The 17,799-nt window shown below is 35.9% G+C and overlaps 1 protein-coding gene across 3 annotated transcripts; it reads right to left on the bottom strand.

Annotated features, from left to right (window-relative positions):
- LOC18607395 (Niemann-Pick C1 protein) lies at positions 165-17,156 on the bottom strand. 3 transcript variants are annotated; one of them, XM_018115668.1, is made up of 39 exons: positions 16,256-17,146; positions 15,662-15,738; positions 15,288-15,387; positions 15,050-15,157; positions 14,661-14,777; positions 14,319-14,469; positions 13,347-13,594; positions 12,980-13,168; positions 11,804-11,880; positions 11,586-11,703; positions 10,950-11,033; positions 10,120-10,215; positions 9,867-9,968; positions 9,657-9,725; positions 9,146-9,241; positions 8,970-9,077; positions 8,655-8,768; positions 8,434-8,517; positions 7,498-7,626; positions 6,657-6,855; positions 6,415-6,558; positions 6,246-6,289; positions 5,939-6,022; positions 5,788-5,856; positions 5,612-5,688; positions 5,250-5,319; positions 4,846-4,995; positions 4,499-4,564; positions 4,154-4,298; positions 3,964-4,028; positions 3,793-3,858; positions 3,005-3,098; positions 2,512-2,548; positions 2,334-2,391; positions 2,048-2,158; positions 1,635-1,702; positions 1,255-1,321; positions 1,104-1,172; positions 165-562 (listed from the first exon to the last, which is right to left on the bottom strand). In XM_018115668.1, the coding sequence occupies exons 1-39, from the start codon at positions 16,433-16,435 to the stop codon at positions 521-523; spliced, it is 3,972 nt and encodes a 1,323-aa protein (XP_017971157.1). In that variant the 5' UTR covers positions 16,436-17,146; the 3' UTR covers positions 165-520. The 3 variants fall into 3 exon arrangements, 2 of the variants coding, with proteins under 2 accessions (XP_017971157.1, XP_017971158.1); XR_001926689.1 differs by lacking the exon at positions 3,005-3,098 and having other exon boundaries at positions 16,256-17,155; XM_018115669.1 differs by lacking the exons at positions 165-562; positions 1,104-1,172; positions 1,255-1,321; ... (3 more) ...; positions 2,512-2,548; positions 3,005-3,098 and adding an exon at positions 3,107-3,678 and having other exon boundaries at positions 16,256-17,156.

Below are 17,799 nucleotides of genomic sequence, written 5' to 3'. Positions count from 1 at the left end.
AATGAAATTTTATTTTTTTATTAAGTTCAATGAAATTTTTATTTATTTATATTAAATCAAATAAAATTTTATGTTCATTAAATATCATTAATCAAAAGAACATTTATCATTAATTAAATATATTCACATAGCAACTCAATTGTAGTCTCTCCCTGCTTAAACACTAGTTCAAATGCATCAATTTAACATAGAAAACTTAAGACAATGCGAGGTCCATTTTGCAAGAATCAGGGCATTGAACTATTACAGATAATCATTTGATGACTAAAATATATCCACATTTTTTTTAAGAATCCACCACCTTCCCCATGATTCAGAATTGCCAAGCTTTACATCTGTATTTGTAAAAGATGCTCCACCCTAAAATAAGTATCCATTTCTATTGTAAGATTACAGATTGATAATTATAAAGAAACACATAAATATACAATGCATTTGACGTGCATGTGTGTGGATACAAGTAGCAAGACTTTAACCGACTTGCAGAAAGGAGGGTTGCCCTGCTCACACCCCACTCAACTCAGGTGTTTCTGGCCGGCGGACCGAACATACTCAGCACTACCTGCAAAACAAAATGAGCAATATATATAATCCTTGACCAATATATATTATTACTGACTAAGAAGTATATTTTGTAGCTAAAGCACAAGCGGATAAACAGTGGAAGGCAACACCATCTGATAAATCATTTTTATGAAATTTTCTTTTGCAACATAGTAAAGCCTTTCAGAAGCTAGTGTAGTTGGTTGATTGTTCATTGATCAGCATTTGGTTGGTATTTTTACTACTTATGAAATGTACATTTGAAAACAGAAGCAAACGTCTTAGAGGATTTAAATTTTTAAAAACTTATTTTTCATGGATATCATACATGGAACAATTATCTTTTGGTGTCATATTTAAGCCATGTACTCTTTTTTAATTGAATATGATTTGATTTGATACTATTTGCTTCACTTTATAGCATAAAAACAAGTAACAAATGTAACAACCAAACAAAGCCTTAACATAAACACCAGTTAAAAATTGGTGGATTGACATGGCCAGCAAAAATAATTGAGTCAAAGAAGCTTGTGATAATAAGAAGTTTTCAGTTAACTTACTGGTAAAAACACAAGCCCGTGCAAGAAACCAACAACAACCAATGCTAAATACATCTGGAAGTAATAAACCTGAAAAACAAAGAAAGCTGTCTGTACGTATTCCCTAAACCAGTAAAAAATAACTGAATGATAGCAGGGAATGGTCAGATACCACAAAAAGTTCTGATCTGGAGAAGAAAAGCACAATTACTCCTACAAACTTCGTGAGGGTGATTCCACTGTCAAAAGAAAAGGTCAAAAGATAAAAATCATTAGTAACTTCTTTCCAGCAAGTAAACTCCAAGTAACTGGTGCTTTTTACCAAGCACTACAAAAGGCGCAAAAAAAAGGAGAGGGAAAACTTGTCATACTAATATCTTCAAATGAACTATTGGCCAAAAATAAAAATGAGAATGAAGAAATCAAGTAGCTGATAAAATAGAGAAGCTCTTCTCGTATCTCTAGATCCTTATTTTACAGAAAAAGTTGTTGGGTGGGAAAGAAGGAAAACAATGACCACACCAAAATTGGGAAATGGAAAGAACAATCAACCTGAATACGGATGCTCCAATGGTACTAAGAGCCTGCTTCATTCTTTGATCCCCATCCCCATTGCTTACCTGTTTAATAGCAGCATAAAATTCCAACATTTATATTTTAGAAGACAACAAAGAATGTGCAATTAATTGGCCAATTCAATAATTGCCTGATTGCAGCTGTATGTTCCAGGAGAAGAAGTGTTTAATTGTAGGTTAAATGTCACAATAATGATAAAGAGGGGTCAGAGGGCAGAAAGGCAACATATAAGTCTTGTTCTTCTTTATACCATAGGTAAATCTACAGAAACTTCAAAGAGAAAAAGAATGCACAATTCCCAGTCATGTATGATAAAAGCAACCCAAATCCAGTTATCTACTCATCCCCGACTCTACTGTGTAAATAATTGCAGCAGGCATAATACTGACCAAAAAAGCATTTGCTATATGCACACAAAATTCAACAGCAATCCCTATTGACATCACAAGGTTCACGACGGAGACTGCATTTAGCTGAATATCCAGGATTGCCATTAAACCCTGCAAAATTAGTGAGAAACTAAGTTTTCTTTCTCTTGGTGGAAAAAATAACTGAGGAAAGGACACACCAAAAGTTACCAAAACTTTTATTAATTTTTTAATAGAAAGGTGGAGAAAGAAAAGGAGTGAGAAGCAGGCACAGTATTCTAGATAAAGGTCAAGGAAAAAGATGTACCAAGAGATCTACAACAATCATCACCAGTACCAGTACAATGATGGCAGAAATCCACAAACTGCATATAGAAAGCCAGAAAAACATACTAAAGTTAGAGAGATCCAAACAAAAAAGGGGGAACAAGTGATTAAGCAAACAGATAAAAAGGCTACAAAAGGACCAGAGAAAGAATTTAAACCTGGATGTGATAACCAGACAGACAATAAAAATAGCACCTGAAAATTTAAGATAAGGTAGTCGGTGAATTTCACATAGAGATTCATTGAAAGAACATCTGAAGTATGCATGTCAGCAGATACAACCTTGTGAACGAAACAAAATAAAATATAAAAGAACAAGGAACAAAAGAATGGTAACTTCATAAAATCAGAGCGTCTCAATATCCAAAAACTTCATAAAATGATAAGAAAAAAATTTTAAAAAATAGGTCAGATCTCTTTAGAGAAGACTGCTGTGAAAGATGGTACAAATACTTTAGCCTTAAGTCTCACACACTTGTTAAAAAAACAATACTTCTATAAACCACCTCTAGACAGGTCAAAACAATCTTTCCAAACGATAGCACAAAACATAGATATCATGTGAGAGAGAGAGAGCAGGAAATCTGTTCTATGAAATACAACTTGCTTGAAGGATGCAGAATAATCAATAAAGCATACAGGAATACCTACCTAGTGCTATAGCTATATTCATCAAAGCTATCTGCCAAATATCAAGATACTGCTCAAAGAAAATATAGAATACTGAATAGGGAAAGATATCTATCTGCACCAGAGAAGCAATGTCAGCAAAAAAAAAAATGATCTGGAATCAGGAAAAAAATAAGCAGAGAAGTGATAGGAAAAATGGATAACACATAACCATCAGCATGAGGAAGATATTTGAACAAGAACAGTGGTCATGTCATTTAGGTAGTGGTTTTTTCTAGAGGGCTGTTTTTCTCCTTTTCTTTTTCTGAACATATGCACCTTAAAGCAGCAGTAAGTTGGTTAGCAAATTGCCATACCATATCAACTGTGAAGACAATTTACCAGTTTGCCATAATTTATACACTCAAGGGGTAATAACATGAAGCAAGACAGAACCACTAGTCAGAATGACTCACACCCTAAATAGAGAAACTTCAGCAAAACATACAGAATATAAGAAACTAATTTAATTAACTGGCCTAGAAGCATGTCATCACATTTGAACATTATCAACCAAGCAATATTCATAGCTGCATAATAGAGACCATAAATATACTGCACCATATCCAGCAGTCCAGCAAAAGCAACAGAGAGAGTGATGAGTCAAAACACAAAAAAGAAAGTGTTTGAGCCACCATCATTTTCATGCTTGTGCCCTGATATGAAAAGCAAACTTGCATTTCAACCTCTTGACATGAGAGACCTTTAGAGCATATCTAGGCATCAAGGAAGCCTAAGATGCAGGTTAATAAAGCATAGTTAATTCAAACCTTCAATGAATCAGATATTCTTGAGCTGAACTCCCGTGCAGCTCGCAATGCATTAACATAGTCACCCTGAGGAAATGACAAAGGGATCAAGTGAAGTGTGATTCACTAAAGTCATATTAGGAAATAATCCAAAATCATATTGGGATCAGTTGACTAAAGACACTGGCTTACTTGTCTGTTAAGTGGTGTGTGATAGGTACGAAACTCTGATGCTTGTATGACACCGCTCTCATAACCTAACAGATGTATAGAGGAAAACATGAAACACCTTTTAGCCTATTAGCGGCCATGCCTTTCTTAACCCATATAAGCATCAGAAAACAATGCTTAAAATAAAGATGAAAATTTCCAAAGTACTAACCATTCAAATCCACACTGCTGGTGTAAGCCCCATGACCACCTTTGGCACAATCAGCAGATGGCAGAGCATTAAGGAACCAAGGAAGCTTCTCTCTGAATTGCTCTGTAGATGGGCGATCATTGATCAAATCTGAGTGGCGGAAGCACTGGAACCAACTACAAAATGTTAGTGCTTCCAACATTTTTAGTATGATATTTGGAATTAACCTGGAATTTGAATTACCACTTAAATGTATAGAATGAACAGGGCAGGTGTTTTTTGTTCTTTCTGTAAAATATTTCTAACTTATATGTGACTCCTGACCACACTGACACAAGCAAGGAAGAGAGAGAACAGGGACATAACCGTTGTACAGTCTTTGCAGACTCCACCTAAGCCACAAGAACCTCCATCAGGTGAACAGCAAGGTGGCTGGAAAGAGTAATTTCTACATCAGCAATCAAACGATAATCATCTAAAAAGCTTAACAAGCTGTAAAAATATGTTGGCATCATGCTATGCAAGCATGATATAATTGTAGAACAATTAAATAAAATATTGCATTTCATACACATTTAGATCTCAGGGAAGGAGAGAAGGGGGAGAGTCCTTTAACAAAATGTTATAAAGCTTGGGGAAAAACCTTAAAAATCACCACCAACATCCTTTTAGCTAACATACAAGAAACCAGTGTGTAAATGTGAAGCACTAACTTGATCATCTGGTGGACAGTAAGTGCCATTTGTAAACTTCCGACAGCAACCAAATGCCTCAGGTGATAACCATACCAGAAAATCATCAAGCCATGAGGCAGCTGGCTTAGCAATGTAGCTTGATTCTGGAACTAATGATGCCCTTGATATCTGGCAGAATGAGAATTTGTATTGTTTTAGACAGTGAGTCACAAAGACAAGACAGATAGAAAGAGAAGGTGTCAATCAACTAGAAGAAAGCCTCTTGCAACTTTCAGACTTAGGTAATTGAGCTACTTTCAACAATAATATATGCAACATTTCAGATGCCAACTGACTCTTGCATAGACAAGCAAACATGCATCCCAGAGTTTTTTTACGTTAGCATTTAACATTACAATTAAAACTACTTGCCAATGCATTACCTCATTCAAAAGAGAGTTAGAATCACACTGGTTGATGGAGCATAACTTGTTTGTATGTCTTGATTCCAAGCTGAGTGCAAACCCCATTCAACATCAGACCAAATAGCCATGTCAAACTTGATAAATGTGTCAAAATGGATTGAGAATTAAACCAAAAATACAGATCATGTCTGAGCAAGGTTAAATCATGCCTATATTATGCGCACTGTTTTAGGCAATAGCATTCTTCAATCCTCAAATACACCATTATAGCTTCACTAGTTTGAAAATAACATACCATACTTAAAGAGGAATTTAGTAGAGGAGGAAAGTAAGGTATCAAACTGAGAAAATGAAGAATGACATAATATTCAGATTGATACCTGTAGTTGTAATCCTTAACAACAAAATATAATGGTGGTCCAATTCTGAGAAATTCTGAGATATCGGTAAAGTATCCCTGATGCAAATATATATTGGACGGTAAGAAAGGATTGACAAGAAAAAAGATACAAAATTCCAGAACAAAAAAAGGAAATATCAACCAGATGGCTACAACCTGAAGATATGAGTCCCGAGGAAGAACAATTTGTTGCTCCAAACCAGACTCAATCCTTGTGGAAAGGGCCTAAAAAACAAGTAGAAAAATCTTTATATAATGAAAAAATCAATTAGGGGATATTAGTTGACAAAAAACACAAGCAACTTACAATGCTTGCCAAAGCAAAAGCAACAAAGACAGCAATTACAACCACTTTGACTCCCCAAAGTCCAAGAAGGGGTGCATGTATTTCCTACAATATCATAATTTTGTATTAAGTTAACACAAACACACATAATATGCCATAGAAGATTGCCATTACCATCCACTAATAAATTTACATGCTAACATCCATCAAAAGAACATGATTAACCCAGCTTTGAACCAATGAGCAGAACGTATCCTTTCACCAAAAGAAAAAGAACATAAATAGCGTCTTAGATATGGTACGGTGCTTATAATTTCAAATGTCTTACTCGCATATATCTAGCCAAAAGTCCAGGCCGTCTTGAGTTCATGCCTGAATTGATCAAAACGGTTGATCAGTATAAATGCTAGGTTACAGGGAGGAAAGAATGTTCACATAACTTTTAGCACAGTACTACACATACAAAGCAAACAATACAATAAATTCATAAACACAACCTTCACCAGCCTCTGCAGCAGATGAAGGAACTTTTATGCACGGAAAACAGTCAACCCTGTTATCCTCAGCTCTCAGACAGTCGAAAACTATCAGTGAAACAAAAGCTGTAACTTGTAGAAGGAAGTCCAGCAGAACAGCCAATGCTACCAAAAGAAAAAAAGAAAGAGGCAGAGAGATTAAGGCCAAAGAAGAGAGGATTTGACAATTTAAAGATAATGGATGTAGAAGCAAATTCTTAGACCTGCAAACAGGGAAAAGACACGGCATGCTGGCATAGGAATGAAACCTCCAACTGCAAATGCAAGAATCTCAGACAAACTAGCTAGCGTTATGGATGGACCAACTTCAACCAGTGCATTACTGATTCGTTCCTCTAAAGGTAACTCCAATGGTTGCCGTTTTACAGCATGAACCAGTATACACATGTTATCCACTCCAACCTGATTAAAAAGAATAGCAATAGAAGAGAGCTAAATGAAAGAAATAAACAAACTAAAAATGTGTAATCATCACTGTCAAATCCTTACAAGGAAGAAGAAGAAGAAGAAGGGAAATTTGTGAACTAAAAATCATAATAAATATGTCTAGGTGGATGTATAATTTCACATGTAATGAATTTGTGCAGCATATTAAGGATCAAAACATAAAAACTAAGGACACAGATATCTGGCTAAGACAAAGAATGTATTTATAAGAATACCCTCTTATAGTTGTGGTTTTCTTAAGTGCATTAGCAGAAGCACATACCTGCCCCCTCAATCAAATTCAGAACGAAGCCATCATAAGAACAAAAGTTTCAGTTTCTCAATGTGTGGAGATTCAAGCAAATTCCAGATCCAAATAATGGAATAAACAATTCTACACATGTACATGACTGGAAACCTTTGCTTTAAATTAATAAGCCAGAATGTAAGAGAGTCCAAAGTCGTAAAGTTGGTAACATAGCTGTCATCCAGGAAGAGGGGGAACAGGGATACAACAACTCAGGAGTCAGGATTACTTGTTCTATTCTAGGATGCAGATCCTCCCATAGGAATACATTAACACAACAATGCCATTAAAAAATAGGATTGAGAACTTACAGCCAAAACCAGAAAAGGGATCACTTCCATTATGATCAATGTAGATTTAACTCCAAAAGCGCTGAAAACCCCAACAGATCCAAGAACAGAAAGCATGACAAGAATAACTCCTGAAAGACCAAGCAAAACCTGCAAAACATTAGATGTAAAGCTGAGTTACATAAGCTTATAATAATTCCAAATACATAGGAATTTATTCAATTTCAACAGAAGATAGCAAACAACAAGAAATCAATGTCCCATGAACACGGCATAGGCAAGAAATATACAATGGTATGTATGAGCATATTTGTGTCTCTGTTGGTGCATGTGCCCATGATAAAATGTATAAATGAATCTAGGAATGCCAGAGCATTGAAGTGGCACTGAAAGGTCAAAGAGAGGTATGTGCCTTTTTTTAATACATATGGTAGCCCATTGGGCTTGAGCTACAAAGGGAGGTAGCTCTCTCCATCCCATGAACCCTACTCTCCCCTCCCCAAGATTTGAACTTGAGACTTCCAAGTGAAAGTGAAAGTCTCAAGCTCCAACCATCAAGGAGTCTCGTTATACCCTGAAAGATTCTCTCTCCAATATTCCGATAATACCTGAAACAGTCTCACCATAAGAATTAACAACATAGAAAGCAGCGAACTAAGCCACCCTGTCTTCCATTGGCATCACAAAACCCGACATGCAAATTTAATGATACAGATCAAGAAATTGAATTTAGCACAGGCGCTGTTATCAACAAGCATAATATGTCTTAACACATTGGAAAAACTACCCATATGTTAACATCAATTTAAACAATGAGATCATAATAAAAATTGAAATAAATATATAAGTAGCAGTGGACATAGAAGGAGCTAATAAACCATACAGAGATGATGGGTACATCAAATTAAATATAAAGAACTAGTTGAAAAAATTTAAAGCAAGGTAAAAAGAATATACCTTGGATGATATATAGAATGTAGATAGATGAGGTGCATCTCCCAATGTAACAGATATGTACACAAACATTACAAGATAGCTTACCTGGAACAAAATTAAATTTAGAGCAAAAGCAATTAAAAAAAACTATGTTAAATCTAAAAATAAATGAAGTTAGAAATAACTAGAATCATTTTCAACAAGTTGACTGATGAGAAAAGAGCAAGTTTCCAGTTACTAACGACAATTGTTACAATATCTGCAGTGCTCTCTCTTTTCAGTTCTTCCTCAATTGAGCTTTCAGATGAAAATGAAAGAGTAAGATTTCTGGACTGAACCATTGGTAGCAATTCCTCCTGTCATGTCCATACAACGATCCAAGAGTAAGTAAGAGATTATCTTCTTGGACTGCAACATTATTAGCAGTTCCTCCTGTCTTATGCATACAACTATCTTTTATGCTACCACACCTGATGCACAGACACTAAATTTACAAATAATCAAGAGAATCTAGAATATCCACATACAAGAAAGAGAATGTAAAAAATGAATTGTACCTTTACTAACTGAATAAAAGCTTTTTCCCAAGCCACAGCCTTCCCATTCCCATTGCCTGCTTCATCAATTGCATTATTAACTGGGTAGGTCACAACGAATGCAGAAGCCTGAAATTGAAAGGGTATTGAAGAATAAGTATATACTCAAAAATGCTAGAAAAAAGATTAAAATTTACCTCGGAATAATTGTTCCCAGAAAATCCTCCCAATGCAGTGCTAGGATCAAGTGGAGCCTCAAATGCGCTCAAACACGAGTCTGAAGAAGTGTAATGCTGAAAGTGGGCACGAGCAGGGGACAAAATCAAAGACGTGTTAGACACCCCAGTGAGAATCATCATAAATATAACGCAACAGTAACAAGTATCAGCATTCCTAACCTTCAAAGAAAATCAACTATGAAAAATGAAATTTATAACAGACATTTCATAAGTGAGTGGCTAGTTATGGTGGGCCTCAAATGTTCCTATTTTTCCACTTGCAGGTCCTATATCAATGGGCAAAATGAAAAGCCTTCATAATCATGACAAGAGCTTTTATCTTTTTAACCCAAGCAAAGCCTAAGCCTGCCTCAACCAAGGGAAAAACCTCAGACCAATTGACATCATGATGACAATAGAAACATAAAACCAGAACACATGCACATGCCCACACATATATATAAATAAGTCAAGCAGCAAAAGAATTTACCTGAAAACAATACTCAGCATGTGTAACTCCTCCATAGTAGTCATAGTTTTCCCGGTCCATCTTAAAATACTATTCATAGGGGTCAAGGAATAAAAAAAAAGATGTTAATGCTTGGTAAATGAAAGAGGTAACTCGGATCTATTTGCTTAATTTCAACAGAATCATATATATCTTGAACCCTGAGACCTGCAAATATAAATTCAAGAATACCTGTAGAACACTCTGAGTAGCACAAGCTTGGCCAAGAGGATTCAAGCAAATGTCGGTCAGAGACACTGTTGAACCAGAATAATTTGCACGAATTCTATCAACCTGTCCATGTTCAGCAAGAACAACCAAAGAATACTGGGTAAAGATGGGGCAACCAGAAAAAACACTTGATGACATAGTTCAAGTTAGATATACATCAAATCAGCTTTCACTTATCAATGGCCTCTGAAAAGTAGCAACAAGCTCAATGTACCTTCTCTTGAATTTCAAAGAGCAATTGGATGTTATCCTCAGTAACTATACTGGGTAGTTTCCCATGCGTTTTATCAGGTAAAGTTGCTAATATAAGCTGAAAAAGAAAGTGTCAAGAAAAATGTCATTGCTTTCATATTAATTAGATCATGTCTCAATTCCAATAAATTGAGAGAGACAGGCACACAGACAAAGACAGAGAGACAGGGAGATAGAGAGTTCATGTCAGTTGACAAGAAAAAAGGTATTCATCCTCCCACTCAAACTTCAACATTTAGGCATAGAGAAACCTCTCAAGCCAATTGTTAAAAAAAAATTTATTTAGATCAACTTAAACATAATTGTTAAGATAATGAATTTAAAATTTATGCTTTCGGTAATGATGTTCAATCTGCAAGTAACTAAATATATAGCAGCTACCTCACAGCTTCTATAGTTGTATGATGACAAAAATCCCTGAGAGTATACATTGATTTTTTATATGCTTGGCTTTCCAGGCACCTCCACTCAGATTTTTTTGTTTTCATTTTGACATTTAATTAAGCTGATAAGCATCTAATAGCCAAACATAAAAAGATGATGTTTATGCTGAATTAATTTTAGGACAGTCAACCTGAAAGTGTCACAATTATTGTCACCTATACATTCTAATTGTAACTTTCTAAAACAATCTAGATAAAATTTCAAAATGAACAGATAGAGCACAGAAGGCAAGAAAGAGTTTCTCTTCTCTTCATTTTGCCAGGAGGGGAGGGGGGGTAGCAGGGTGGGGATTGACTATGGAAAAACAGATCACATGACACATAAAGAAAGAAAAACAATGAAAAGAACCTGTTCAATTCTGTAGAAGGGCGCAAGGTGACTGTCAAAAAACTGTTTCTCTTCTGCTGCCTTACTCCCATGGCCTACCCACAACTATATGATTACATCTGTCAAGCCTTGACCAATATGTAAAAGAGTAATGGTATAAAGCAAACAGAAAGTATGATCACAGACAATACACATCCTCACAGCATATCCAAGCGCAGTCAGGTACCAAAGAGATACAAGAACTTCCAAACACCTTTTTGTCCAATTCTTTAGAAAGGAGAAGAAAATAAACCAAAAAAATTTTCTTTTTCTCTGTTTTAGGATATACATAAGATATTGAGAAGAAAAATGAAAAGTGCCTAAGATGGTCTTCATACAGGGAGTATACAGAAGCCCAAAGAACGAAAAGAAGAAAAGATATAATGCAGCAAAGAAATTTTTGCTAATGAAAGTGAAAAATAAAATGGCCTGTTTACTAACAAATGTTGTTATACCTAATACCTCCTAAACCCCACCCCCCACACAAAAAAAAAAAATCTGGACTAGAAAGAGAGAACAAGAAAGGAACAATAAACAAGGGTAAAACTAATACATTGATGGTAACTCACAAGCAATCTCTAGCATGGTCTTAAAAGTCATAAAGATGAAATATGATACCTTCTCTGGCCGTGTCTCCACTTCAAAACGAATGAGACCAAAACAAAGCACAATAACAACTGCCAATGATGAACACAGCACAAGAGTAGGATTTCTAGTAACCCATGCTCCATAACTCCTGGACATAGCATTATAAACCATTTAGCAACATGTTATATATTTACTTATATAATATATGTGTGTGCGTATAAATTATCAAATTATCTAGATGTTTTTACCGGTAAAACCTCGACATATATCCTTGAATAACGGAAAGTTGGGCCCCATTTGTCAATTGCAGAGCCACCTCATGTCCCTGATTTCAAAATAAAGAGTCACACATAACATCCAAACCTCAAAAGTCTACCTAAATGGTGATTTAGTTGTTTTTTAAGAGGACATACAGCAAGCTGAATAAATAAACAAATAAAAGGAAAAACAAAACCTAGAAAATCATTTCCATAAAATGGAAAAGTTAAAATAGAAGTCCAACATTATAAAGCTAAAGCAATATCTTTGCATTAACAAAGCAAATTTTCTGCAGCCTACACTGGCATCTCCCTACAATTCAGAATTTGCATACCAATCATGATTCAACAATGGCAATCATCTCCTCTATGCATACCAAATGCTCACAGAATTCTGATACTTAGACAACCAGTTATCAAACAGATCAGGCATCAAGTCATGATTTACTGAGCTAATATGAGGTTTATGCAACCAAAATCAGAGTGAACATGGTTAACTGAACTGAGAAGTGCCCTGAGAGTGACAATATAGAAGCCCAAAGAATACTAATACAATCTACAAAGAGATGATTACTTATTACCCAGCACCTGATAAAACAAAAAATCATAGACAAGGATAAAAGGTGCAACAAGAATTCAGAAAACCACTTCCAAGTTATTAGGAATTGGATTTGTGGAGAGGAGATAACTGTTAGATCCTCAATGAAGGTTTGCAAGCTTTAACTGCTGCATAATGTCAATATCAGAGAACATTAATTTTACATGGGAATAAAGCTAAGCTGTGACAAGAAACAGCCAAATATCAGACATGCCAATGCAGAATAATATCATATTACAATCTCAAAGTAGATGAGATCGTGAAAACAGAATTCTACTCGTAACTGACAGCAAGAAAGATATTAAAATGAAAAAGAGGAAGAAGTTCAAGGTGAAGAGGGGAACAATCTGCAAAGTTAGCTGACATATTATTAATTTTCATCAATTAAAAGAATGAGAAGAATACAAGAACACTGACTGCAACAGCCAGAAGGAGAACCTATTGCAAATTGAGGATCAAAAAAATTGATCTTAATGATCTTTAATGCACTCAAACGCCATCATACTATGAGAATGTCCAAGCCAACAACGTATAAATATCTAATAAGGAAAGTAATAACCATTATTTACCTTCAAAGCAAGGTTATCATCATGCTGCATCTCAGCAGAATTCACTTCACCTTCATCCATGGACTTCAGCAATGGTTCCCTGTCAGATACATCTCTTCTTTCTCTTGGCCGATGAAACAATGCCCATCCAAGAAGTCCAAAAACCAATACAATATATGCTATAGCTAATGCAAATTCAATACATTTTACCTGCAAGTAACAGTCAATATCACCATACATACAAAACACATATGCACTAAATTTTTCTCAAATGGAAATTATCAAACTGATTCAGCCATGAAAATTAAGTGTTACACACTGCCACTGAGTTAAGTAGACAATTATACAAGTTAATAACTTTAATTAAAGAAAAGGTCATCGTTTAAACCTTAACAGGCCCAATATCTATTGAGCATTGATCATTTTTCGGTGGTGAAGGAGGTTCAGAATTGGAGCATTGAGGTGATGAAGGGCAATCACCACAAGAGCATCCCAGCGAGGTGTCCCCACATGAATAAGCAGAAACGTTCATAAGCTCCATTCCCGATAAGTCAGGAACACTGGACTTGAAATCAATAGCATAAGGTGAACCAGGAAATCCAGGAGGAGCTTTCTGACCAATAAACTCAAACCACTCTGGAAAAAAAATCAACATATTAACAAAAGGCATCATCGTATTGAAAAAAAGTGAAAAGTCATAACTAGGAGAGAAAAAATATTCTATATAGGATTTGGCAGGGCCATAATGTTGAAGGAAGTAACCTCATTCATAATTAACTAGTTTCTTAAGCAAAAAAAAAAAGTGCACACTTTCTGCTTCCCAGAAGCCAAATTCTTTGAAATGATCAGAACCATGAGTTTTATGAGTTTAAGCAGGCGGTAGAAAGAAGGTAGGGCAACCCATTGGCCTGGTCATGCAATCTCAAAAACTATCCATTGTTTGGACAGTATAAAAGTTGGTCTGAACATGAAATTCTAACTTCAGGATGAAGATGCTGATATTACTGCAGGAAATGAAAGAGACCTACCCATCCTTTACTCTCTTTCATCCCAAATGTTCCCAAAACAAATAAAAGCAAAGCCGAACAGGAAAACCCATCAACTTTTTTTCTTCAGAGCTTTTTCCTCCAAACATTCAAAAGAAATACCATTTTCCTTTTAACTTTCTCCACACTTCACCCTACATCCTAATCACTTTGGCTATCAATGTCAATTTCGGTGTTTCAAACAAAAGAAAGATACTCAAATCAAATCAAAAAGAAAAGAAAGATACTTTGCTAACAGAAACCAGAGATAGTATTTGGCAAATTGTTCAGGCAATACAAGAATTCCATCCATGTATAAACTTAAATTCATTCACCTTTAAAGTTTGTTGCCCCAGCACCTATGAATTCAATGGCCCGTGTATTCATGGTCCCAAACTTTACCTCCTTACAGGAGTCATACAGCCCTTCTCCAAAAGCATCAGATATGTAAAAGTCGATGCCATCCACTGTCAAGTTTCCGTTAACCTAACATATTAATAAAAAAAGGGAATCAGTCAAACAATATTGGACATATAAAGTGGGAAATATCTTAAATGTTTTAATCAATCCAACCACTTGAAGAAAATTATTAGATTTAAAGCGTGGGAGAGATAGAGAAATGAGGAGGAAGGTTAAACACAAAAAGCAAGGTATGGCCATCATAAACCAGTCCTGACCTCTGAAACAGAAGTCACATTGATGAAGAGACTTTGATTTGGAGAGCATGAAAGCCCACAGAAAAGATTTAAGAAGTTCCTCAAGCATGCTGGACAACCAACAAGGAAAGGAATTGCCTGCAACAGATAGCAGACGTTGCAGTTAGTGGGATACAAGTAGCATTAATAGATATATAACAAAGCAGATAATATCAAAGCAAAACTTAAACTCTTTCCCTGGGACGGCATCATCCGGATTAGAAAGTATAGCTTATCAGCTCATTGCTTCATGGGGAAGATAGTAATTGTAAGTGGAAAAAATTTACACAGATTAAATGTGGCATACATTTGATTCTGAACTTGAATGTGTGTAGACATGTCGAAAAGATAATAAAAGTCAGAAATCTTACCTGTTGAACCTGTGCCCGCAATGTGTCAAACTGATCCTCTGTGCAACAAACATTACCACTTATTGATGGACACAAGCTTTGAATTTTGGCAGAAAACAGCTCATCAGGCTGAAAAAGCATAAAATAAAGTTACAAGAAATATTACAAAAAAACAGGAAAACAGCAAGTATCAGAAATTTACGCTTGAAGAGAATATATAGCAATAAAAAAGCCATATGACAAGCATGAAGTTGCTCACCTTCACAGATGGAGTACCATAAGGACAATTCAGAACTTTCCCATCACTGCGTTGTCCACATATATCATACATTGCACAATACTCTTTTGAATGCCTTTCCCTGACCAGTGGACCACAAGGGTTGTTAATCAAACAAAAGAATGTGAGGCATAAAACTACACTTCATGACAAGCAAGGCATAAAAAAAGGTGGCCGTCAGTTCAGCTCTTTGCAATTGCAAGACCTTGACAGGCTAGATCAACGCGCAAATCAAATCAGCAGACAAAAAATGTGCAGTAAAAAACTGAGAATCATACCCAACACATATTTGTACATTATTGATAAGACCAGTAATACTTAATACACGTTACGCTTTGAGACAGAAAACCCCTTACCCTGCAGCAAGATAAGAAACTGAAAGGCCACCAGAATCAGTCTTCTCTGCGCACAGTACTGACGTGAATAAAATCACCTGCTAAAAAAGGAACAGTTTAATTGACACAAACCGAGTAGAACATTAAGAGCTTCAAACTCAGTACTCATAAGCTTCTATAACCGTTTCAACCCATTATATAGACTGTCATAGTTTCAACACAGATATAGGTACTAATTTTTATGCAAAATCTTATATTCAAAAAGTCAAATGCAAGTCCACAACATTTCAGTTCCATATTGCCCGTGTTTGGCAATCCTTCTGAGTTCCGCCTCAAACCCAACAATAATCAGATTACTAATGAACAAAGAAACCTGAAACAGCATTGACAACTTGCAATCGCAAGTAGAATCCGCAAAGCTAAAGTTATCAACTCCTCGCAACAAAACTAAGCATTGTAACAATAAAAACAAAAATAATTCACTTAAAAAACAACCAAGAAATGCCATTGCCATGATCACAGTATCGAAACCAGAAAACCAAACCGTTCAATTCAATAAAAACGTTCAGAAAACAGATTCTCTTCATGAAATAGGATCAAAGAGCAGATTCTTGCCTGTAAAAGAGAAACAGTAGCGAGAAAACATGGAGGAAACTTCATTTTTAGTCGACGAGAACGAGAGAAGTGAAGTGGGTGTGGAGTTGGGCTTTGGTTAGTTAAAGAAAAACTTTGACAAAAGGTAGCGTAAATTTTGCAATGGCGTCTAGGAACGATAGCGAGGTTGGAAGCTGCCATTAAAGGAAGAAATGTATATGTGCTCAGCCGTAATTAATAGAACTAATTGACTAGCGACAAGCGAAAATAATGTGGATATTTGTCAATATTTTATTTTTCCAAGAAAATGTCTATGTCCACTCTCCGTTTCCTTCACTGGCGAAAAAAGCCCACGTTTATTCCCGGTAACTTTATCTACTCATCCGCCAGGTCAGCTATACACATTTCTAACTTTCCCATTATGCCCTTGGAAGTGGAGAAGGAAAGATGGGTATCTTTTATCGTTTTCGGGGTCATCCTTGCGTTGCCTGCCTCCGATCTAGCACCCCCGGACCAGATCTACATCGGACATTGCAAGATCTGGCATTACGGAACCAGCACCGACTAAGCCCTCCGATAGTTACCATGCCAGATCCGGTCACTATAGGGTACGATTTTCCAGATCGGCGTCAGCTCTAACTCGAGAGTGAGTCAGATTGCACCATGATCCGGTCATCCGGCCCAAGATCGGTAACGGATCTGGAGTCTGGTGTTGGATAGGACCTAGGGCACTGGACCAACTCTAATCACTTCCAGATCTGATTGTCCGGCGATGAAAGAAAGGGACGGCATTAGATCAGGCCTAATCGGCGTAGATCTAGACGCCGGGAAAGGCCTCTCGTCCTCTCTCTCTCTCGCTCTCCCTCTCCATCAGGCTAAAATGGGAAAGTCATAATTTCTCATCTGCTGATCTGGCAGGAGCTTGAATAAAATAAACGGAATCTAAAGGCCGTGTAGCTGGACATATCATTTCCTACTTTTTAAAAAAAAAAAATCCCAAATTCTGCTGTTTAATAATAGTCTTTATACTTCCTTGCTATTAACGAAAGATTTTGTCTTTTTGGTCACCGCCTTTTGTCTCTTTTTGCAGAACGCAGCGTTTAGAACAGAGCATGGACCAAGACACGGGCTCAGCCCAGCCCAATCTTTGAAAATGTTAAGACTTCAGAACTTGTCCAAATTTATGGAGAAAAAAATGAAAATATATTTTGATTAATAATTTTATATGACCACATACTTGTAAATGACAAAAAACCTATTAACTTATCTCAAATTTTCTCAATACACTGACTTGACATTAGTATTAAAAGCTTTATTGTAAATATTGAGTATGCATACCAAGTTCTCTCTTTATCATATTAGTTATATTATTGATATAATTTATATTTTGTAACTATGATATTTTTCTTTTTTTTTTTTGAAAAATCAACTATGATATTTTTCTAAATTATCGGGTTCGTATTATCATAAATGTTAAGTCATTTTGAATTTAAAATTAGTTTAAACCAGATATTGAGTCACTAAAATTTTGAGTTAGAATATTTTAGTATGTTATTAAGTGGGTT

The sequence above is a fragment of the Theobroma cacao genome, chromosome 2 (assembly GCF_000208745.1).
Source record: "Theobroma cacao cultivar B97-61/B2 chromosome 2, Criollo_cocoa_genome_V2, whole genome shotgun sequence".
Lineage (NCBI taxonomy): Eukaryota > Viridiplantae > Streptophyta > Magnoliopsida > Malvales > Malvaceae > Theobroma > Theobroma cacao.
The sequence above is the reverse complement of the archived record's forward strand: the minus strand, read 5'-3'. Positions and strand labels throughout refer to the sequence as shown.

What these genes read in the sequence shown, in the direction of transcription:
- LOC18607395 (XM_018115668.1), bottom strand. Translation starts at nt 16,435, where the DNA reads ATGGCAGCTTCCAACCTCGCTATCGTTCCTAGACGCCATTGCAAAATT. An exon ending in CTACTGTTTCTCTTTTACAG is followed by an intron (nt 15,739 to 16,255) that starts GCAAGAATCTGC and finishes CTTTTTTAGCAG; the next exon opens with GTGATTTTATTCACGTCAGT. An exon ending in TCCCTTTTCTGGTTTTGGCT is followed by an intron (nt 6,856 to 7,497) that starts GTAAGTTCTCAA and finishes CTTTTTAATCAG; the next exon opens with GTTGGAGTGGATAACATGTG.